Raw genomic sequence first — 21,020 nt, forward strand, 5'->3', positions numbered from 1 at the left:
TTACACAACTACTTGTGTTTCCTGCTCTAAGTCCTCCATAGGTGTATCGATACTTTGCGATTCTTGAATTTCTTCAAGTTCTACTTTCCTCCCACTGATTCCTTTGGAAATAAAATCCCTTTCTAGGAAAACTCAAGTTCGAGCGACAAACACTTTGCCCTCAGAAGGATTGTAGAAATAATATCCTCTTGTTTCTTTAGGATACCCCACAAATAAGCATTTGTCAGATTTGGGCTCAAGCTTAGTTGAAATTTGTCGTTTCACATAAACTTCGCAACCCCAAATCTTCATGTAAGACATATGTGGTCTCTTACCACTCCATATCTCATATGGTGTCTTTTCAACCTTTTGGATGGAACACGGTTAAGTGTGTAAGCTGATGTCAATGGTGTATGTCCTCAAAAGGAGTTTGGAAGATTGGTGTGACTCATCATGGATCGGACCATGTCCAACAGGGTTCGATTTCTTCTCTCAGATACACCCTTCCATTGGGATGTTCCAGGAGGAGTAAGTTGGGATAGGATCCCACACTCTTTCAGATGGTCATCAAACTCTAGGATTAAATACTCACCACTTCGATCTGATCGAAGAGTTTTAATATTATTACCTAGTTGGTTTTAACTCGTTAGGTTTCACCCTTTTGTATTAATGTTATTAATAGGCATTTCAAGATCAAGGACATACAGTCCATTGTTCATTTGTGCAGTAGCATAGAATATATCATTCAAATAAATTGAGCAACAATTGTTCTTTATTATAAATGAAAAACCAAACTTGTCCAAACAAGCAATGGAAATAATATTCCTGCTAATTGCAGGTACATAATAACAGTTCTCTAACTGAATTATTAAACCACTAGGTAAAGTCAATACAAAAGTTCCTACGGCTAAAGCAGCAACCTTTGCTCCATAGCCAACTCGTAGGTCGACTTCACCTTTTGCCAAATCTCTACTCCTTTTTAGTTCCTGCACATTTGTACAAATGTGAGAAATGAATCCAGTATCTAATACCCATGATGCAGAAGTAGATAAATTAATAACAAAAATACCTGAAGTTGCAGTCTCTACTCCATTCTTCTTATCTTCCAGGTACTTTGGGCAGTTCCTCTTCCAGTGTCCGGTCTTACCGCAATGGAAGCAGGTGCCTTCTTTTGCTATGCCTCCACTAGGCTTCAAAGCAGCAGTGGGTCTGGGATTGGCAACTTCCTTGCCCTTCCCCTTATCACTCTGCTTAGTGGGCCTTTTGTTCTGTCTCTTTCCATTTCCGATCATCAGAATGGACTTCCCTTTTGACTTCAGATTCTGCTAAGCAGTTCTTAACATGGCGAGCAGTTCAGGAAGAGATTTGTCCATATCAACCATATTGAAATTTAGGACAAATTGACTGAAATTATCTGGCAACGATTGCAAGATCAAATCAGTTGCAAGTTCCTTTTCGAGGGGAAAACCCAATCTCTCAAGGTTTTCCACATACCCAATCATCTTGAGTACATGGGGACCTACAGGGGCTCCCTCAGCTAACTTGCTTTGAAAAAGGGCTTTTGAAACTTCAAACCTCTCATGCCTTGCTTGCTCTTGATAGAGAAACTTCAGGTGTTCGATCATATCGAACGCTGACATGTTCTCGTGTTGCTTTTGCAATTCTGAGTTCATGGTAGCTAGCATGAGACAAGCAGTTTCATTGGCATCATCGACATGCTTCTTATAAGCATCTCTTTCTGCCTTAGGTGCAGAACTAGGAGGTTCCTCTTCAGGAACAGGTGACTCCAAGACATACAGCTTTTTATCATGTTTGAGGACAATCCTCAGGTTTCGGTGCCAATCCAGGAAATTTGTCCCAGACAATTTTTCCTTATCAAGGATTGATCGCAGGATGTTGTTAGAGGTGTTTGCTGTCATGGTAATCTACATAAGGATTAATGAAAATATAAGTATCATTGACATATTCAATTAGGCCTTTAATTAAATATGCTCCCACTATTTTACTCAAAACAAATGACCCTCATCATCTGATTCGGAAAATCCCGTTGGAAGATTTTCTAGTGGGTCGAGATCCATATTTCACTTCGTTCTAAGTCCGCGTAGGCGGATTACACAAAACTAGGTTATTTAGGTAGGAACTCCTTCCAATTGTATCTCATACAACTCTCGAAAATTTCAGTTGGGTGAATAACTCCTTGTTCCAATCCATCATATGGATCATTCCCAACTCTTGCTTCTAAACATATATATAATCTTATTATAATTTGTTTAGTTAAGTTTGGCCCATTGTTTTAACAGTTGGATATTACAATTATCCCATCGCACCTTACTAATATAGAACATGCACCTCGCGTAGGCGAAACCTACATTATTCGATACTAGTCTTGATGAGTGTTAAAACTTGGAAAGCTTAAAACTTAATATTTATTTTGAGGGAATTGCAATTTTTCTGATCTCACCGGCTTGTTTATCATATAAACCGTCTCTCACATGCATCAACATACATTCACATGCATCAACATACATATATACATAATGAAACAATTATGGCCCCTAGCGCAATTGTTCTCCCAAGCCAATGAGAGAACCTAAGCTAACCTACAACGATCTAAGCTTCTCCAAGCAAGATCTTCAAGGTTGTCCTCCTTTGGCACTGACTTCTTTGCTTTCTTCATATCATTACATTACATGAAAGAAACTCGTTTTACATACGAGGGAGTGAGATGAGAAAAGAAGTTACATTTGGGAGATTAAGAGAGAGGCACGACACGCAGGTCGTATTTTAAAAACCCAAAACAAAACAAAGGAAAACTAAGGCCATAACCGATCACCACAAGACAATAATAAACACTTTATTATTATTATTATTATTAATTCCTTTAATTAATTAAAATCAAATTAAATTTCGATGACCGATCACACTATGCAGAGTTAGCCGGGGGTCCGCTGCCCGGACAGCGGGAACGGGTGTTCCGCTGCTCGAAAATTTTAATGAACAATTCATTTAAAATTGACGTCGTCTTTCGTATCAACACTTGATACTTCAAAGCACTTTTTCTAGCCGAACCGGTGAATTTTTCTTTGCGTTAACCGGTTAACACTGTTTAAAAATTTTTAGAAAATTCTTTTCTGCCTTGCGTTAACCGGTTAACCATATGCGTTAACCGGTTAACACTGTTTGAAAAACTCAGAAAACTGAATTTCGTCTTGCGTTAACCGGTTAACCAAAAGCGTTAACCGGTTAACACTGTTTGAAAACTCAAAAAAAATTATTTCGCATTGCGTTAACCGGTTAACACTGTTCGGAAAAGTGTTTAGAACGCACAACTCTTGTGCAGTCATACCCCAATCGCATAACTCTCTGACAACACAACCCATGTGTCGTCACTAACCCGGATGCACCAATTTCAGACTGTCAAACACATCTCGATTGTTAATTCAGTATGATTGATCAACACGTCATTGCTTCACCATACTAATGTCGGATCAAGAAGCAAACGACCATTGATCGCTCAAAGGAAAACAATCATCGAGGGTTTGAATGAACGAAACAAGAACACTATATCATATATAATGTATTTTGCATCAGGGTTACATATATCACATATATGTAACTTGATCGATCTCAATTTAACCTTTGATTCATTCTGTCTTTAATCATATCATTACAGAACAAAAACAGTTATCAGATTCATGGTTTCGTAAGTGGCTCTGATACCACTGTAGGAGAATTGCCATCCAAGGCGCAGCGGAATTTAAAAATTTCTCCATTTAGTGATCCTTACGAATGGGCATGATCAGTGATAGAATCGTTACCTCTTGTGGCGATTCAAACCTTTGGTGCAGATCTCTGATAATGATCAAAACCTTTGATACAGATCCACGGGGCGATCACAAACGTTGAACGATGACAACGTCCCTACTCAGTCCACACGAACGGATTCCTTCAATCGCAGTGCTAGCTGTTATGAATGAAGGCTTTGAGTGAGAGAGAGATACGAAATTCCAACTCTTAAGTTGTGTTGTATTCCCATACAAAGCTTCTGCACAAGAGCTCTATTTATAGAACCACTTGTGTGGGCTTCAAGCCAAAAAGCCCACTTAAGTGCATTTTGGCCTATATCTCATAATATGCCAAAATCACTTAAGTATTTGGTACCTTACCATATTTCGTATTCTGCTTAAGTACACCGTACCTTACGATGTTCCTTAATTATTCTATCTCTCATCAATCCGTCCTTTGTGTGTGACCCTATAGGTTTTTGCGACGTTGGCAATTATATTAAATCACGCATTTAACATAATAAACAGTGAGCGGTATCTAGCAACACATCACTGCTACCCAAGTCACGAAAATGTCATGTGATCTGACAAAACCTCCTGTGATAATAATTATGTGTATAATTACCCCTTTGCCCTTATGTCTATATTGAACACAAGGTATAGACCGTGTCACCCTTGTCCAGTTCAATATTGGGCCCATAGACATTTATCCTGTTACGCAGGATTGGCAAATTCCATCTAGGACACTCATGTCCCTCAGCATGCTTCGTGGAGTACCCATTAACTGTCTTTATGGTTATCCAGTTACGGACAACGTTGGATCAGCAATAAAGCACTCGACTCTACATTTTAGGATCCATAGTGGTTTCAGGTCGAAGAGTGGTATACACTATTATCACCATGAGAATAACTTATGACACTTTGCATAACTTTCTATATAGTATTCTCATAGCGGGTCAATCCGGTATAAATATTACTCCTAATATTCATACCTATGTTTAAGACTTGATAACTCTTTATCCATGATCCATGAGATGTGATCATCAGTCTACAAGCATAATAGTCTTAATGCTTTAATGTTATCCCACTTCACATTAAAGCTCGACTACGGATACTTTAAGAATAGTGTCCTTATGTTTAATGTGTTCTCATGATTAAGTCACACTTAATACATTAAACGGACTATCTATTCCAGGGACTTTATTAATCAACCATAATAAAGAAAATGCCTTTAAATAATTCGATACAAGTACCAAAAGTATTGGCCTCTAGGGTTTACACCAACAATCTCCCACTAGCACTAGAGCCAATCAGGCATACCCCATATGCCCATTGATCTAGTATAGCCATCATGCTTCTGCTGCGCAAGAGGCTTTGTCAGTGGGTCAGCAACATTGTCAAGTGTAGGTACTTTACATATTTTCGCACAACGCCTAAGTATGTGTTTGGATCGTTTGTGAGATCTAGGCTCCTTAGCTTGTGCGATAACACCATCGTTATCATAATAGAGACCAATGGGATCCACAATGCTATGGACTATGCAAAGTTTATTGATCTAAACAGCTTCCTTTGCTGCACTTAAGGCAACAATATACTCGGCCTCAGTTGTAGAATCAGAAACTGCATCATGCGTTGAACTTTTCAAGCTCACAGTGCCACCATTTAAGCAAAACACATAACCAAATTGGAATCATTCATATTAAAGCGTCTTAGCACTTTGTCTATGTACTCTGACTTAGGCCAAGCATTTCATGATCTATCTCTATAGATTCTGATAGGCTGCTTCACCCAGATCCTTCATAGAAAAGCATTTCCCCAACCAAGACTTTACTTGTTGCAGGGTAGGGATATCGATTCCAATGAGTAATATGTCATCTACATATAATATCAGGAATACGATCATGCTCCCACTAACCTTTTTGTAGACACAAGTCTCATCTTCGTTCTTGATGAATCCATACAGTTTTACTGTTTCATCAAAACGAAGATTCCATGAGTAGGTCATAGGCTCATCTTGATCCATGAGTAATACATCACCTTGATCAGATATCCATATATCTCAGGTAGGTGACGTATCCTGCCTGACCTACGCTGGTCTTGTTCTATTTGAGCAGGTTGCTCTTACACAACTACTTGTGTTTCCTGCTCTAAGTCCTCCATAGGTGTATCGATACTTTGCGATTCTTGAATTTCTTCAAGTTCTACTTTCCTCCCACTGATTCCTTTGGAAATAAAATCCCTTTCTAGGAAAACTCAAGTTCGAGCGACAAACACTTTGCCCTCAGAAGGATTGTAGAAATAATATCCTCTTGTTTCTTTAGGATACCCCACAAATAAGCATTTGTCAGATTTGGGCTCAAGCTTAGTTGAAATTTGTCGTTTCACATAAACTTCGCAACCCCAAATCTTCATGTAAGACATATGTGGTCTCTTACCACTCCATATCTCATATGGTGTCTTTTCAACCTTTTGGATGGAACACGGTTAAGTGTGTAAGCTGATGTCAATGGTGTATGTCCTCAAAAGGAGTTTGGAAGATTGGTGTGACTCATCATGGATCGGACCATGTCCAACAGGGTTCGATTTCTTCTCTCAGATACACCCTTCCATTGGGATGTTCCAGGAGGAGTAAGTTGGGATAGGATCCCACACTCTTTCAGATGGTCATCAAACTCTAGGATTAAATACTCACCACTTCGATCTGATCGAAGAGTTTTAATATTATTACCTAGTTGGTTTTAACTCGTTAGGTTTCACCCTTTTGTATTAATGTTATTAATAGGCATTTCAAGATCAAGGACATACAGTCCATTGTTCATTTGTGCAGTAGCATAGAATATATCATTCAAATAAATTGAGCAACAATTGTTCTTTATTATAAATGAAAAACCAAACTTGTCCAAACAAGCAATGGAAATAATATTCCTGCTAATTGCAGGTACATAATAACAGTTCTCTAACTGAATTATTAAACCACTAGGTAAAGTCAATACAAAAGTTCCTACGGCTAAAGCAGCAACCTTTGCTCCATAGCCAACTCGTAGGTCGACTTCACCTTTTGCCAAATCTCTACTCCTTTTTAGTTCCTGCACATTTGTACAAATGTGAGAAATGAATCCAGTATCTAATACCCATGATGCAGAAGTAGATAAATTAATAACAAAAATACCTGAAGTTGCAGTCTCTACTCCATTCTTCTTATCTTCCAGGTACTTTGGGCAGTTCCTCTTCCAGTGTCCGGTCTTACCGCAATGGAAGCAGGTGCCTTCTTTTGCTATGCCTCCACTAGGCTTCAAAGCAGCAGTGGGTCTGGGATTGGCAACTTCCTTGCCCTTCCCCTTATCACTCTGCTTAGTGGGCCTTTTGTTCTGTCTCTTTCCATTTCCGATCATCAGAATGGACTTCCCTTTTGACTTCAGATTCTGCTAAGCAGTTCTTAACATGGCGAGCAGTTCAGGAAGAGATTTGTCCATATCAACCATATTGAAATTTAGGACAAATTGACTGAAATTATCTGGCAACGATTGCAAGATCAAATCAGTTGCAAGTTCCTTTTCGAGGGGAAAACCCAATCTCTCAAGGTTTTCCACATACCCAATCATCTTGAGTACATGGGGACCTACAGGGGCTCCCTCAGCTAACTTGCTTTGAAAAAGGGCTTTTGAAACTTCAAACCTCTCATGCCTTGCTTGCTCTTGATAGAGAAACTTCAGGTGTTCGATCATATCGAACGCTGACATGTTCTCGTGTTGCTTTTGCAATTCTGAGTTCATGGTAGCTAGCATGAGACAAGCAGTTTCATTGGCATCATCGACATGCTTCTTATAAGCATCTCTTTCTGCCTTAGGTGCAGAACTAGGAGGTTCCTCTTCAGGAACAGGTGACTCCAAGACATACAGCTTTTTATCATGTTTGAGGACAATCCTCAGGTTTCGGTGCCAATCCAGGAAATTTGTCCCAGACAATTTTTCCTTATCAAGGATTGATCGCAGGATGTTGTTAGAGGTGTTTGCTGTCATGGTAATCTACATAAGGATTAATGAAAATATAAGTATCATTGACATATTCAATTAGGCCTTTAATTAAATATGCTCCCACTATTTTACTCAAAACAAATGACCCTCATCATCTGATTCGGAAAATCCCGTTGGAAGATTTTCTAGTGGGTCGAGATCCATATTTCACTTCGTTCTAAGTCCGCGTAGGCGGATTACACAAAACTAGGTTATTTAGGTAGGAACTCCTTCCAATTGTATCTCATACAACTCTCGAAAATTTCAGTTGGGTGAATAACTCCTTGTTCCAATCCATCATATGGATCATTCCCAACTCTTGCTTCTAAACATATATATAATCTTATTATAATTTGTTTAGTTAAGTTTGGCCCATTGTTTTAACAGTTGGATATTACAATTATCCCATCGCACCTTACTAATATAGAACATGCACCTCGCGTAGGCGAAACCTACATTATTCGATACTAGTCTTGATGAGTGTTAAAACTTGGAAAGCTTAAAACTTAATATTTATTTTGAGGGAATTGCAATTTTTCTGATCTCACCGGCTTGTTTATCATATAAACCGTCTCTCACATGCATCAACATACATTCACATGCATCAACATACATATATACATAATGAAACAATTATGGCCCCTAGCGCAATTGTTCTCCCAAGCCAATGAGAGAACCTAAGCTAACCTACAACGATCTAAGCTTCTCCAAGCAAGATCTTCAAGGTTGTCCTCCTTTGGCACTGACTTCTTTGCTTTCTTCATATCATTACATTACATGAAAGAAACTCGTTTTACATACGAGGGAGTGAGATGAGAAAAGAAGTTACATTTGGGAGATTAAGAGAGAGGCACGACACGCAGGTCGTATTTTAAAAACCCAAAACAAAACAAAGGAAAACTAAGGCCATAACCGATCACCACAAGACAATAATAAACACTTTATTATTATTATTATTATTAATTCCTTTAATTAATTAAAATCAAATTAAATTTCGATGACCGATCACACTATGCAGAGTTAGCCGGGGGTCCGCTGCCCGGACAGCGGGAACGGGTGTTCCGCTGCTCGAAAATTTTAATGAACAATTCATTTAAAATTGACGTCGTCTTTCGTATCAACACTTGATACTTCAAAGCACTTTTTCTAGCCGAACCGGTGAATTTTTCTTTGCGTTAACCGGTTAACACTGTTTAAAAATTTTTAGAAAATTCTTTTCTGCCTTGCGTTAACCGGTTAACCATATGCGTTAACCGGTTAACACTGTTTGAAAAACTCAGAAAACTGAATTTCGTCTTGCGTTAACCGGTTAACCAAAAGCGTTAACCGGTTAACACTGTTTGAAAACTCAAAAAAAATTATTTCGCATTGCGTTAACCGGTTAACCATACGCGTTAACCGGTTAACACTGTTCGGAAAAGTGTTTAGAACGCACAACTCTTGTGCAGTCATACCCCAATCGCATAACTCTCTGACAACACAACCCATGTGTCGTCACTAACCCGGATGCACCAATTTCAGACTGTCAAACACATCTCGATTGTTAATTCAGTATGATTGATCAACACGTCATTGCTTCACCATACTAATGTCGGATCAAGAAGCAAACGACCATTGATCGCTCAAAGGAAAACAATCATCGAGGGTTTGAATGAACGAAACAAGAACACTATATCATATATAATGTATTTTGCATCAGGGTTACATATATCACATATATGTAACTTGATCGATCTCAATTTAACCTTTGATTCATTCTGTCTTTAATCATATCATTACAGAACAAAAACAGTTATCAGATTCATGGTTTCGTAAGTGGCTCTGATACCACTGTAGGAGAATTGCCATCCAAGGCGCAGCGGAATTTAAAAATTTCTCCATTTAGTGATCCTTACGAATGGGCATGATCAGTGATAGAATCGTTACCTCTTGTGGCGATTCAAACCTTTGGTGCAGATCTCTGATAATGATCAAAACCTTTGATACAGATCCACGGGGCGATCACAAACGTTGAACGATGACAACGTCCCTACTCAGTCCACACGAACGGATTCCTTCAATCGCAGTGCTAGCTGTTATGAATGAAGGCTTTGAGTGAGAGAGAGATACGAAATTCCAACTCTTAAGTTGTGTTGTATTCCCATACAAAGCTTCTGCACAAGAGCTCTATTTATAGAACCACTTGTGTGGGCTTCAAGCCAAAAAGCCCACTTAAGTGCATTTTGGCCTATATCTCATAATATGCCAAAATCACTTAAGTATTTGGTACCTTACCATATTTCGTATTCTGCTTAAGTACACCGTACCTTACGATGTTCCTTAATTATTCTATCTCTCATCAATCCGTCCTTTGTGTGTGACCCTATAGGTTTTTGCGACGTTGGCAATTATATTAAATCACGCATTTAACATAATAAACAGTGAGCGGTATCTAGCAACACATCACTGCTACCCAAGTCACGAAAATGTCATGTGATCTGACAAAACCTCCTGTGATAATAATTATGTGTATAATTACCCCTTTGCCCTTATGTCTATATTGAACACAAGGTATAGACCGTGTCACCCTTGTCCAGTTCAATATTGGGCCCATAAACATTTATCCTGTTACGCAGGATTGGCAAATTCCATCTAGGACACTCATGTCCCTCAGCATGCTTCGTGGAGTACCCATTAACTGTCTTTATGGTTATCCAGTTACGGACAATGTTGGATCAGCAATAAAGCACTCGACTCTACATCTAGGATCCATAGTGGTTTCAAGTCGAAGAGTGGTATACACTATTATCACCATGAGAATAACTTATGACACTTTGCATAACTTTCTATATAGTATTCTCATAGCGGGTCAATCCGGTATAAATATTACTCCTAATATTCATACCTATGTTTAAGACTTGATAACTCTTTATCCATGATCCATGAGATGTGATCATCAGTCTACAAGCATAATAGTCTTAATGCTTTAATGTTATCCCACTTCACATTAAAGCTCGACTATGGATACTTTAAGAATAGTGTCCTTATGTTTAATGTGTTCTCACTACAACAATCAAGACCTTAGACAGCGCTTTTTTTAGCCTTAGACAGCGCTTTAAAGCGCTGTCTAAACCTCCGCTGCTAAAGGTTTAGACAACGCTTTTTTAAATCTTAAAAGCGCTGTCTAAGCCCCCCCCCCCTTAGACAGCGCTTTGGCCAAAAGCGCTTTCTAAGACCCTCCTATTTTAATATTTTTAGGTATACCTTAGACAGCGCTTTCAAAAAGCGCTGTCTAAGCCCCCCCCCTTAGACAGCGCTTTTGCCTAAAGCGCTTTCTAATCCCTCCCTTAGACAGCGCTTTTTACAAAAGCGCTGTCTAAGGTATACGAAATTTTTTGAAGCTTTTGTTTTAAACCACATTTTTTCCAGGTTTCTGATAGCTGCTCAACAACAAACAATAGTATATATTACTTTCCTTGCATAGCACAAACCTAAAGCATTTTAACTTACAATATATACGAACATCATGGTCGTCTAAATCAAAATTTGAAAAAAGGCACTAACTTGGAGGAACTCAAAATATCCAATTCCATCATCAGTCCAGTACTTCCATACATCACCGAAGTGCCCTGGTCTCTCCTCCCAAGGTCCAACTGAAGCTTTCCATCGAAATGCATTTCTTAAAGCCTCGCCTTCGACAAAACAACCACCTGATGCAATGTAGTGTAAATCAGCATTGCAAAAAGTTATTTGATCGGTAATTCGATTGCTTATACACAAATGAGAAGAGTGAACTGGAATACAAGATTACTAAATAATGCTTATTTTAAACTACGATATATACCGAAGAATTAAAGGTACAAATCATAGATTTTTTTTTTAATTCTTTATGCTTCATTAATAAATAAATATAAGAAACATGCCAAATCACAGTTCCAAACACATAGAAAGTAATTTGATGAAGATCATTTTATGCATACCTGGAAATCTGATAAAACTTGGTTTCATATCTAGCAGCATTTGAAAAAGATCACTTCGGAAACCATGTCCTTGCGCCAAGTCAATGACAAATATCTCATTAATAGGGTGAGAGGAGAAAAATACAGTATTACTTACATTGGCATCAGATATCAAAATTTATATAAATGTTATCGCAATTTCAGGATGTAGGCTAAATTGAAGTTGGTCCAACCATATCAGACACTTGGTCCAACCTTATATGTGTCCACTGGCATAGCAGACACTTGGTCCAACCATATTACACCCTTTGCAGTTGTCGTTAATTGAGGTCTCGAGTTTCGAATCGTTGCCTTGGCCTCCAATACAGCCTCAACCTTGGTCCAGTTTGAAAAATCAGATGCAGAACCCCTGCAAGGTTAAGATATCAGTATCATTAATAGATGGAAAAAATGATCTTCGGGATTAAAACTTTTATTCGTCAAGTCTCTACAGCACATAAAAATAGAGCTCACGTGATCACGGTTGAAGCGAGGTTTCCCACGCCGTTAGGTCCAGTGAACGAAACTGCTAGATTAAGTGGCCCAGTTGAACGAGCATAGAAAACAACTTTATATTTCTTCCCTTGCTCAATATTCTGAAAATAGTACTAGCTGAATCAGCCACTAAGGAATAAAAATAACTCGTAATGAAAGTAATCATATAAGGATCTGATTTAACATCAAATTGATGCAAGGGCATGAACTAGTCTTACCATGCCCCAGAAGCCAGGGTTATAAACGCCAACACCATCAGCGGGGCAGGTATTGTCGCATAACACCTCTAATCGGAGTGCAATCTTGTTACGTTCAAAGATAGACGTAGGATCCGTTTCAACATTAATATTCGTTTCATTTCCAATAATTGATCAAGGATCAATATTGGAAGGAGTGTTGGGGCCCCCAACTTCAAATCCTGAAACAAGAATTCCCGATGTTTTAATTATACTGGAAAACAGTAACATATTTGAACAGAATCTCCTTAAGAAAGGGTCGATAAAGACACCGCAAGCCTCTCCTTTAATCCATTAGGCACCAAAACATAAATTGGACAAAAAATTCAAATATCGCGGAAACCTTCTAGTGCAAGTTTTGTCATTTAAAATTTTACAGAATACAAAAATGACCTCGGTTGCTCACAAGCTCAGCCCACAGTCCACCAGCTCCAGCATGATTGATTTCCTATATCCGAAATTCAAGAACTTCGTCATTTTCTATTATTTTAACTACGACGCATTGCCGATTCAAGTACAACAAACAAACATGTCTATAATTAAAGCGAAACACTATTTTCCCATTTCTATTCCTCAAAGTCTGTTCTTAATTTTGCTTCTAATCTCCACTTTCTGAGGTGAATGAATGGCTGAGTTAAAATGTTATGATTCAATTTTTATCAGCTTATTTTAAAATCAATTATTTATAATGATCATGATACTAAACAATTCTGATCCTGACCTCAAAGAATAATCCAAAAAGAGTATCTGGTATTCTCCTACCAGAAGCCTGAGAAGCATCTACAACAAGTGTTGCAGCATTAAGATCAGCATGCACTTTGGCATCAAAGCATTGAACCAAAAGACAAACCAGTATGAAGACTTGGATCATAAAAACACGGCATGAACCCATTTTTTGTATGTTCACAACATTCAACCAACCTATCTGCACTCACAGTAACAAAACATAATAAAAAAACAAAAACAGTTAGTTATATATCAGAAAAACAAAAATTAATGTAATTAGGTTTGTACAAAAAAAGGAAACATATGTAACAAGTTAAGTATGATTAGAAACTCACATGATAGGTGTGTTGTGTATGATATTGGGTGAAAGGGTGAGGGATTTTATAGAGAAAAAAAGGTTGAATGATGGAAGAGAATAAGAAGAGTGATGTTGGTATTGGATTTGGGTTGAAGGGTTTGTTGGAAATGCGAAGTGAATTGTGAGTGAATGAATGGAAAGAATGATGAATGGGTTTGTTTTACTTTTAAGATTTTCTTTTGTTTGTGTTTGTGTGAGAAGTGAGTGGGACCTGCTTCTGTTTTGTTTTTGCCGTCTGGTTGGTTTTGACGCAATCTCAATTGCTGCGTGTCACTAAACAAAACAAGATAAGCTATATTTTGTTTGCGAAATCTTATCCAACTTCAACAAAGGCAATGATCCTGCTGCTAAAAGTGGCAACAGTTCAGAAGATGCTGTGTACCTGAATTCAGTTTGAAAATCATAGAAACAATTAGTACTTCTATCAAGACTCACAAATACAAGACATTTCGAGTTAGTTACATCACTGCCAATAACACCTTCATTTCTATGCAAAATCCTCTTACGTTTAAACTATTATTATAATTGTAATACTAGGATTAATATAACACATAAACTCAAAACTTGCAAAAGGATTAAAACTTACAGCAGCACCCAATTCCCATTGAGAAGGTCAGGTTCCTCAACCGGAGCGGGGGTGGGATTAGCAGCTTCCAATTGAGCCACAAACTCGGACACCTCAGCTCGAACCTCTGACCGAGCTCGGAACCCGAGCTCAGTCCCGTACACAGTGTCAACAAGAGAACGCTTCAGCCCCTCAAGATTTTCATCAACTCCATCCTCCGCCTCCGCCTCCGGCGAAGCTTCGGCAACGAAAGTTGGAGTTCCATTCCCGGCGTCGTTATAGCTTCCGGCTCCAGCTGCCGCTCCTTTTCCCCATTCATCCTCGTCCTTGGGAGGATCCGAATCTGGAAGCTTGAAATATGTGAACGGTTTGGTTTCGGGCTCAGACCCCTCGCCCCACTCGTCGGAGATATTGGAAGATGGCTTTTCGGCGTCTCCGGTATCGCCGGCGGCGGAGATGAAGCGAAGGGAAGGGAACCTGGGAGAGCGAGGAGATAGATAGATTCGAGAGTGAAGGGAAGAGAGAGAGACGGGTTTAGGGTTTTTGGAGAAGACGAGTGGAGCGCGTAGTGTGGAGGAGAGTAGAGCCATCGCAAAATGTTTGAAGCTGAAAATTCTCGTTCGCTGTTAGGGTTCGCTGGAGGGGTTTAATCGCAGGAGGGAAAACAAAAAGAACTGAGAACGAAAATAGAAGTCTGAAATTTAATTTTAATTAGACCTTAGACAGCGCTTTTGTGGAAAGCGCTTTCTAAGATATGCCTTAGACAGCGCTTTCCAAAAGCGCTTTCTAAACCCCCACCTTAGACAGCGCTTTTGGTTTTAATTTTTTTTTAATTGAAAGACTTTAAACAGCGCTTTCTCAAAAGCGCTGACTAAGGTCTATATTTAAAAGCGCTTTCTAAAAGCGCTGTCTAAGGGGGGGGGGGGTCTTAGACAGCGCTTTCTAAAAGCGCTGTCTAAGACCCCCCCTTAGACAGCGCTTTCATTATTTTTTTAGAACATTTTCCGTGTTTTATTTTTATTTTAACCTTAGGCAGCGCTTTCTTTTAAAAGCGCTGTCTAAGATGCGCTGTTAAAAAACCTTTTTGGCGTAGTGTCTCATGATTAAGTCACACTTAATACATTAAACGGACTATCTATTCCAGGGACTTTATTAATCAACCATAATAAAGAAAATGCCTTTAAATAATTCGATACAAGTACCAAAAGTATTGGCCTCTAGGGCTTACACCAACATGTATCACGTCCAGTATGCTCCGCAACCATACGTGGCTGCTGTGACGCCTGCATTCAATCAACAGCCTGCTCAAGCTTATCAAGCGCCTCCAGCTTATCGACCAGCTCCAGTTCAACAACGTGTTACGGCTCCTCCAGCTTATCAACAAGCACCAGCAGCTCCTGCTTATCAACAACCGAGAGCTCAAGCACCGAGGCAAAATGCTCAAAACCAGAATAGGAGGCAAGGGGAGAGGGCGACCTTCAATCCAATCCCAATGTCGTACACTGAGCTTTATCCCTCCTTGTTGCAAAAGGGTTTGGTGGTTCCTCGACCTATGGGACCTCCACCTGATCGTCTTCCTCCATGGTACAACCCTAATGCACACTGTCCTTTCCATGAAGGTGCCCCCGGGCATGACCTAGAAGGTTGCTACGCTCTGAAGCATAGGGTCCGTGAATTGATTGAGAGCAAGGTCTTGTCTTTTAAGGACATGGGACCGAATGTGAAGAACAATCCTCTTCCTCCCCATGGAGATCCTACGGTGAACGCCATAGAAGATGCATCTACTGTTGTTACGGTTGATAAGGTGGAGGATGTTAACACTCCTTTGGCAGTATTCCATGCCCGATTGGTGGAAGCTGGCCTGGTTAATGTTGATCACGACAATTGTGAAGAGTGTGCCACACACCCAAAGGGATGCCAGGTGGTACGAGACAACATTCAAGATTTGATGGATAAAGGAGTGCTTCAAATATCTAGTGTTGTGAAGAACGAAGATGTGTTGGTAATTGAACCTTGTTTCAATTTACCTGAACCAATTGAAATCCCTTACTATAGCAGAAGGGTGGCGCCTGAGAATAGTCATCCGTCGCCTGTGGAAATATGTATGCCCACGCCTTTTCCATATGAGAGCACCACGGCCGTGCCTTAGAAATATGAGATTACTGCTGTGGATAAGGTTGTTGAAGGAAGTTCAGACGCTGAGGTGACAGAAGTTGTAAGTGAAGACGTCACAAATATTGCAAGAATGAGCAGAATGACCCGTAGTGGTCGAATTTATACGCCTGAATTCAGCGTGACTCCTCAAGGGCCGGCCAAGGAATCAACAGTTGTAATTCCTTCTAAAGAACCCGAAGTGGTCCAATCCGAAGATGCTGTGGAATTCTTGAAGTTAATCAAGAGAAGTGACTACAAGGTTGTGGACCAGTTGCATCAAACACCATCTAAGATCTCTATTCTGTCCCTGCTAGTGAACTCCCAAGCCCATAGAAAGGCTTTGTTGAAGGTGCTTGCTCAAGCTCATGTAACGCAAAGCATAACAGTTGACCAATTTGATGGAGTAGTTGCAAACATCACAGCTTGTAATACTTTGAGCTTCAGTGAAGAGGAATTACCTGAGGATGGACAAAATCACAATCGTGCTCTCCATATCTCGGTAAAATGCAAAGATGATGCTTTGGCAAGAGTGTTGGTTGATACCGGATCTTCTCTGAATGTTATACCAAAGAGAACACTCGCCAATATTGATTGGTAGTGAAAGCTTTTGATGGTTCCAGGAGAACCGTGATTGGAGAGGTGGAACTGCCCATATTGATTGGCCCTCATGTATTCCCGATTAATTTCCAAGTCATGGATATTAATCCAGCGTATAGCTGCTTACTGGGACGTCCTTGGATTCATGTTGCAGGGGCAGTTACCTCCACCTTACATCAAAAAATGAAGTTTGTAGTGGACAATCAATTAATCATCATTTCTGGAGAGGAGGACTTTGTGGTCAGTCACCTTTCATCCTTCAGATACATTGAGGTTGATGAGGACGCTTTGGAAACTTCTTTCCAAGCTCTTGAAATAGCCAATGCCACTTTTGTGGAAATGAAGGACCCTGTTGGGAAAGCTTGTTCATCTTTCGCGTCTCTGAAAAGCACAAAGTCTAGTATTGAAGGAGGAAACCCTGAAGGTTGGGGTCAACTTATTGATATTCGTGAGAAGCATGATCGCTTTGGTTTGGGATATGTGCCTTCCGCTGCGAAAGGAGCCCGAGTCCCTACAAAGGACAACACCCGAAGCATCCAGGAAGTATTCCTCAGCACAGGATTCATCCATGGAGATCAAGTCAATGCAATTGAAGATAGCACCGCAGATGAAGATGAGCCATGTTTGGTTTACCGGTGTGAGACAACTTTGAACAACTGGAAGGCGGTTGAGATCCCCGAAATTTTTCCTTTGTCAAAGTAATAATTGTTGTCTTTTTCCTTTCAAATCCTTAGCTCTGCCCAAGGCTAATGGATCATGTTGTAGGGCCCCTTTTCATTTTTCAAATAATCATTATCAATGAATGAAAGGCATTTTGTTAAATTCTTCTTATTCATTTATTTTGCTTTCTCTTAAGAAAATGGCAATCTTTTAAAAAAAAAAAAACTTTTCATTTATGCATCTTTTAATTTTACTTTTTCTAAAAGAAATCAATCATTCAAACATGCAGAATAAATGATAACCCCGTTGAATCCAATGACTTTACTACCTCTCATAACTTTGACTCCCTAATCTACCAAGCGGAAGAAGAAGGTGAAGAAGATTGTTACATCCCCAACGAATTGGCAAGGCTGCTTGAGCACGAGTCCAAAGTCCTTCAGCCACATGAAGAACCAGTGGAAACAATCAACCTTGGCACAGAGGAAGAGAAGAAAGAAGTCAAAATCGGCACCACGCTTGAAGCAAGCATCAAAGAAAGATTGATCAAGTTGCTACAAGAGTATGTGGACATATTTGCTTGGTCGTACCAGGATATGCCAGGTCTAGACACCGACATTGTAGAGCACAAGCTCCCGCTTCAGCCAGAATGCCCTCCAGTAAAACAAAAACTCCGAAGAACAAGACCGGATATGGCTCTGAAGATTTGTGAAGAAGTCAAACGACAATTTGACGCTGGTTTTCTCGCAGTGGCGAAGTACCCACAATGGGTAGCTAATATTGTACCTGTGCCCAAAAAGGATGGAAAGGTGAGGATGTGTGTTGACTATAGGGATCTGAACAAAGCTAGTCCAAAGGACGATTTCCCTCTACCACACATTGATACTCTGGTAGACAACACTGCAAGATTTGTTGTCTTCTCCTTTATGGACGGTTTTTCTGGATACAATCAAATCAAGATGGCTCCAGACGACATGGAGAAGACCACTTTTATTACCCCTTGGGGAACTTTTTGCTATAAGGTAATGCCTTTCGGCCTTAAAAATGTTGGGGCAACTTACCAAAGAGCTATGGTCACTCTTTTCCATGATATGATGCACAAGGAGATAGAGGTCTATGTTGACGACATGATCGCTAAATCTCAGAATGAAGAAGATCATATGAACCATCTGAAGAAGCTGTTTGAACGCCTCAGAAAGTTTAGATTACGATTAAACCCTGCAAAATGCACATTCGGTGTACGTTCAGGGAAGTTGCTTGGTTTCATCGTTAGTCAACGAGGAATTGAGGTGGACCCTGACAAGGTCCGAGCTATACAAGAAATGCCTGCTCCACGCAAAGAGCGAGAAGTCAGAGGTTTCCTTGGACATTTGAATTACATCTCAAGGTTTATCTCACACATGACGGCCACGTGTGAGCCTATCTTCAAATTGCTTCGAAAAGACCAAGTTGTTGAATGGAATTCTAATTGTCAAAATGCTTTTGAGAAGATCCGTCAATACTTGCAAGAGCCTCCTATTTTGATTCCACCTGTCCCGGGAAAGCCATTAATCATGTATATGACTGTGCTTGAAGGATCAATGGGATGCGTGCTGGGGCAACATGACGAAACTGGTCGGAAAGAACATGCTATTTACTATCTGAGTAAAAAGTTTACCGATTGTGAAAGTCGATATTCACTTTTGGAGAAAACTTGTTGCGCGCTGGCATGGGCCGCTCGTCGTTTGAGGCAGTACATGATTTGCCATACTACTTTGTTGATCTCGAAGATGGACCTGATAAAATACATCTTTGAGAAACCTGCCTTGACTGGAAGACTTGCCCGTTGGCAGATGCTCTTGTCTGAGTATGACATCCAGTACGTAACCCAGAAGGTAATCAAGGGAAGTGTGTTAGCAGAGTATCTTGCTCATCAACCAATAGAAGACTATCAGCCGTTGAAGTTTGATTTCCCCGATGAGGATATAATGGTGATAAAGGATTGTGAGACCCCAGGCCCAGATGAAGGACCAGAACCAGGATCTCGATGGAAGCTCGAGTTCGATGGTTCTTCCAATTACAGTGGTCATGGTGTGGGAGCTGTTTTGATGAATCCAAATGGTGGCTTTACCCCTTTCACAACAAGGTTGTGCTTTGATTGTACGAATAATATCGCTGAATATTGTCGCATTACGCGAAAAACCGGCGGGAAAACGAAACAACAGAGCCGCCACCGTGCGTTATTCATCCCAAAAGAGGGAAAGGAAACGCTCGAAGTAAACCTGGGAAAGACATGGTCTCGCGACCAGAGAAAGATGGGATCGGGAGTCGGTTATACGAAGGGAAGGTATTAGCACCCCTACGCATCCGTCGTACTCGACGGGATCCACGCACAAAAGAACGGATAAGGTTGCTAAAAACTGAGCACAAACTGCACACACTGGCTGAAAGGAGACATAGAAAGACAAAAGAAACTAACTCGGCAGGATATCGCATCCTGGGCCTACGTAGTCTGTCAGGCACAGACATCAGAGTCGGCGTAGTTCGGGACAGGGGGAAACGTGCTCGCTAGGATGTCGCATCCTATGCATACGTATCTTCTCTGACTGGAGAAGAATCAGAGCACTCGTAGCTCGGCTAACGCACGCCAAACAAAACCAACACAGGAAACCGACTGCCAATCGCTGGACTTACGTCAGACTCCACACAAACAGGAAAACATGGAAACCGAATGCCAATCGCTGGACTTACATCAGACTCCGAACCAACAAACACACACACAGGAAACCAACTGCCAATCGCTGGACTTATATCAGACTCCAACAAGCAAACAAGACACAGGAAACCGACTGCCAATCGCTGGACTTACGTCAGACTCCAAACACACACGAAGGGTTGAAAAAGACAAAGGGCGCCCGGAGAGATCATCTCATCTCCTGCCTACGTACCTCATCTGGTATGAGGATCAGGGCGACGTAGTTCCCCTACGCAGGGAAAGAACTTCTAACCTAACCAGAGACTGGGAAATGACAAACTAGAAGGGAGACTGACTCGAGCCTAATAGTTATCATGTAAATTCACCATGGTCCTAGGTTGAGGTTTCTATCTAACTTGCACGGGGAGCAAGCTATCCTAAACAGCACAGACAAAAACACAAGCACAATAAACAATCACACACACTATATGCAATCAATTGGGCTCATACAAGGTTAGGCTGTGAAGCACAAGCCAACTGGAATCGGGTGTAGTTAGCTCTTAACCCTAACATTGAGAGTTAGGGTGAAGCAGATGAAATGGGAAGTGAGGGTAAGACCTCACAGCTCTTATCCCTGGCCTGGGAGAGCTTGACTCAAATAGAAGGTGTGGGAGTTCAGAAAGTAGGAACTCTTCTATACACATATGACTGACACAACAAAGATCTTGGGTTAATATCCACAATGCATCAACACATGGTGTGTGAGCAAAGTGAATGACACACTGAATAGCAGGAGATGGATTG

General features: G+C 40.4%; 1 protein-coding gene and 1 long non-coding RNA gene across 3 annotated transcripts; both read right to left on the reverse strand.

Annotated features, from left to right (window-relative positions):
- Positions 1-12,905: 12,905 nt before the first annotated feature.
- LOC127096925 (uncharacterized) lies at positions 12,906-13,756 on the reverse strand. Of its 2 annotated transcripts, none has more exons than XR_007792869.1 (3): positions 13,547-13,755; positions 13,248-13,410; positions 12,906-12,933 (listed from the first exon to the last, which is right to left on the reverse strand). It is a non-coding gene; the product is annotated as an uncharacterized LOC127096925 (long non-coding RNA). The 2 variants fall into 2 exon arrangements; XR_007792870.1 differs by having other exon boundaries at positions 12,919-12,933; positions 13,207-13,410; positions 13,547-13,756.
- Positions 13,757-13,842: 86 nt separating this feature from the next.
- LOC127094803 (plastoglobulin-1, chloroplastic-like) lies at positions 13,843-14,743 on the reverse strand. Its single transcript, XM_051033581.1, has 2 exons — positions 14,156-14,743; positions 13,843-13,951 (listed from the first exon to the last, which is right to left on the reverse strand). The coding sequence occupies exons 1-2, from the start codon at positions 14,722-14,724 to the stop codon at positions 13,843-13,845; spliced, it is 678 nt and encodes a 225-aa protein (XP_050889538.1). The 5' UTR covers positions 14,725-14,743.
- Positions 14,744-21,020: the final 6,277 nt, after the last annotated feature.

Source organism: Lathyrus oleraceus, chromosome 6 (assembly GCF_024323335.1).
Source record: "Lathyrus oleraceus cultivar Zhongwan6 chromosome 6, CAAS_Psat_ZW6_1.0, whole genome shotgun sequence".
Lineage (NCBI taxonomy): Eukaryota > Viridiplantae > Streptophyta > Magnoliopsida > Fabales > Fabaceae > Lathyrus > Lathyrus oleraceus.

Excerpts from the sequence above, each read along its gene's own strand:
- LOC127094803 (XM_051033581.1), bottom strand. The coding sequence starts at position 14,724 with ATGGCTCTACTCTCCTCCACACTACGCGCTCCACTCGTCTTCTCCAAA. Across the intron at positions 13,952-14,155 it reads AATGGGAATTGGGTGCTGCT|GTACACAGCATCTTCTGAAC; the intron begins GTAAGTTTTAAT and ends AACTGAATTCAG.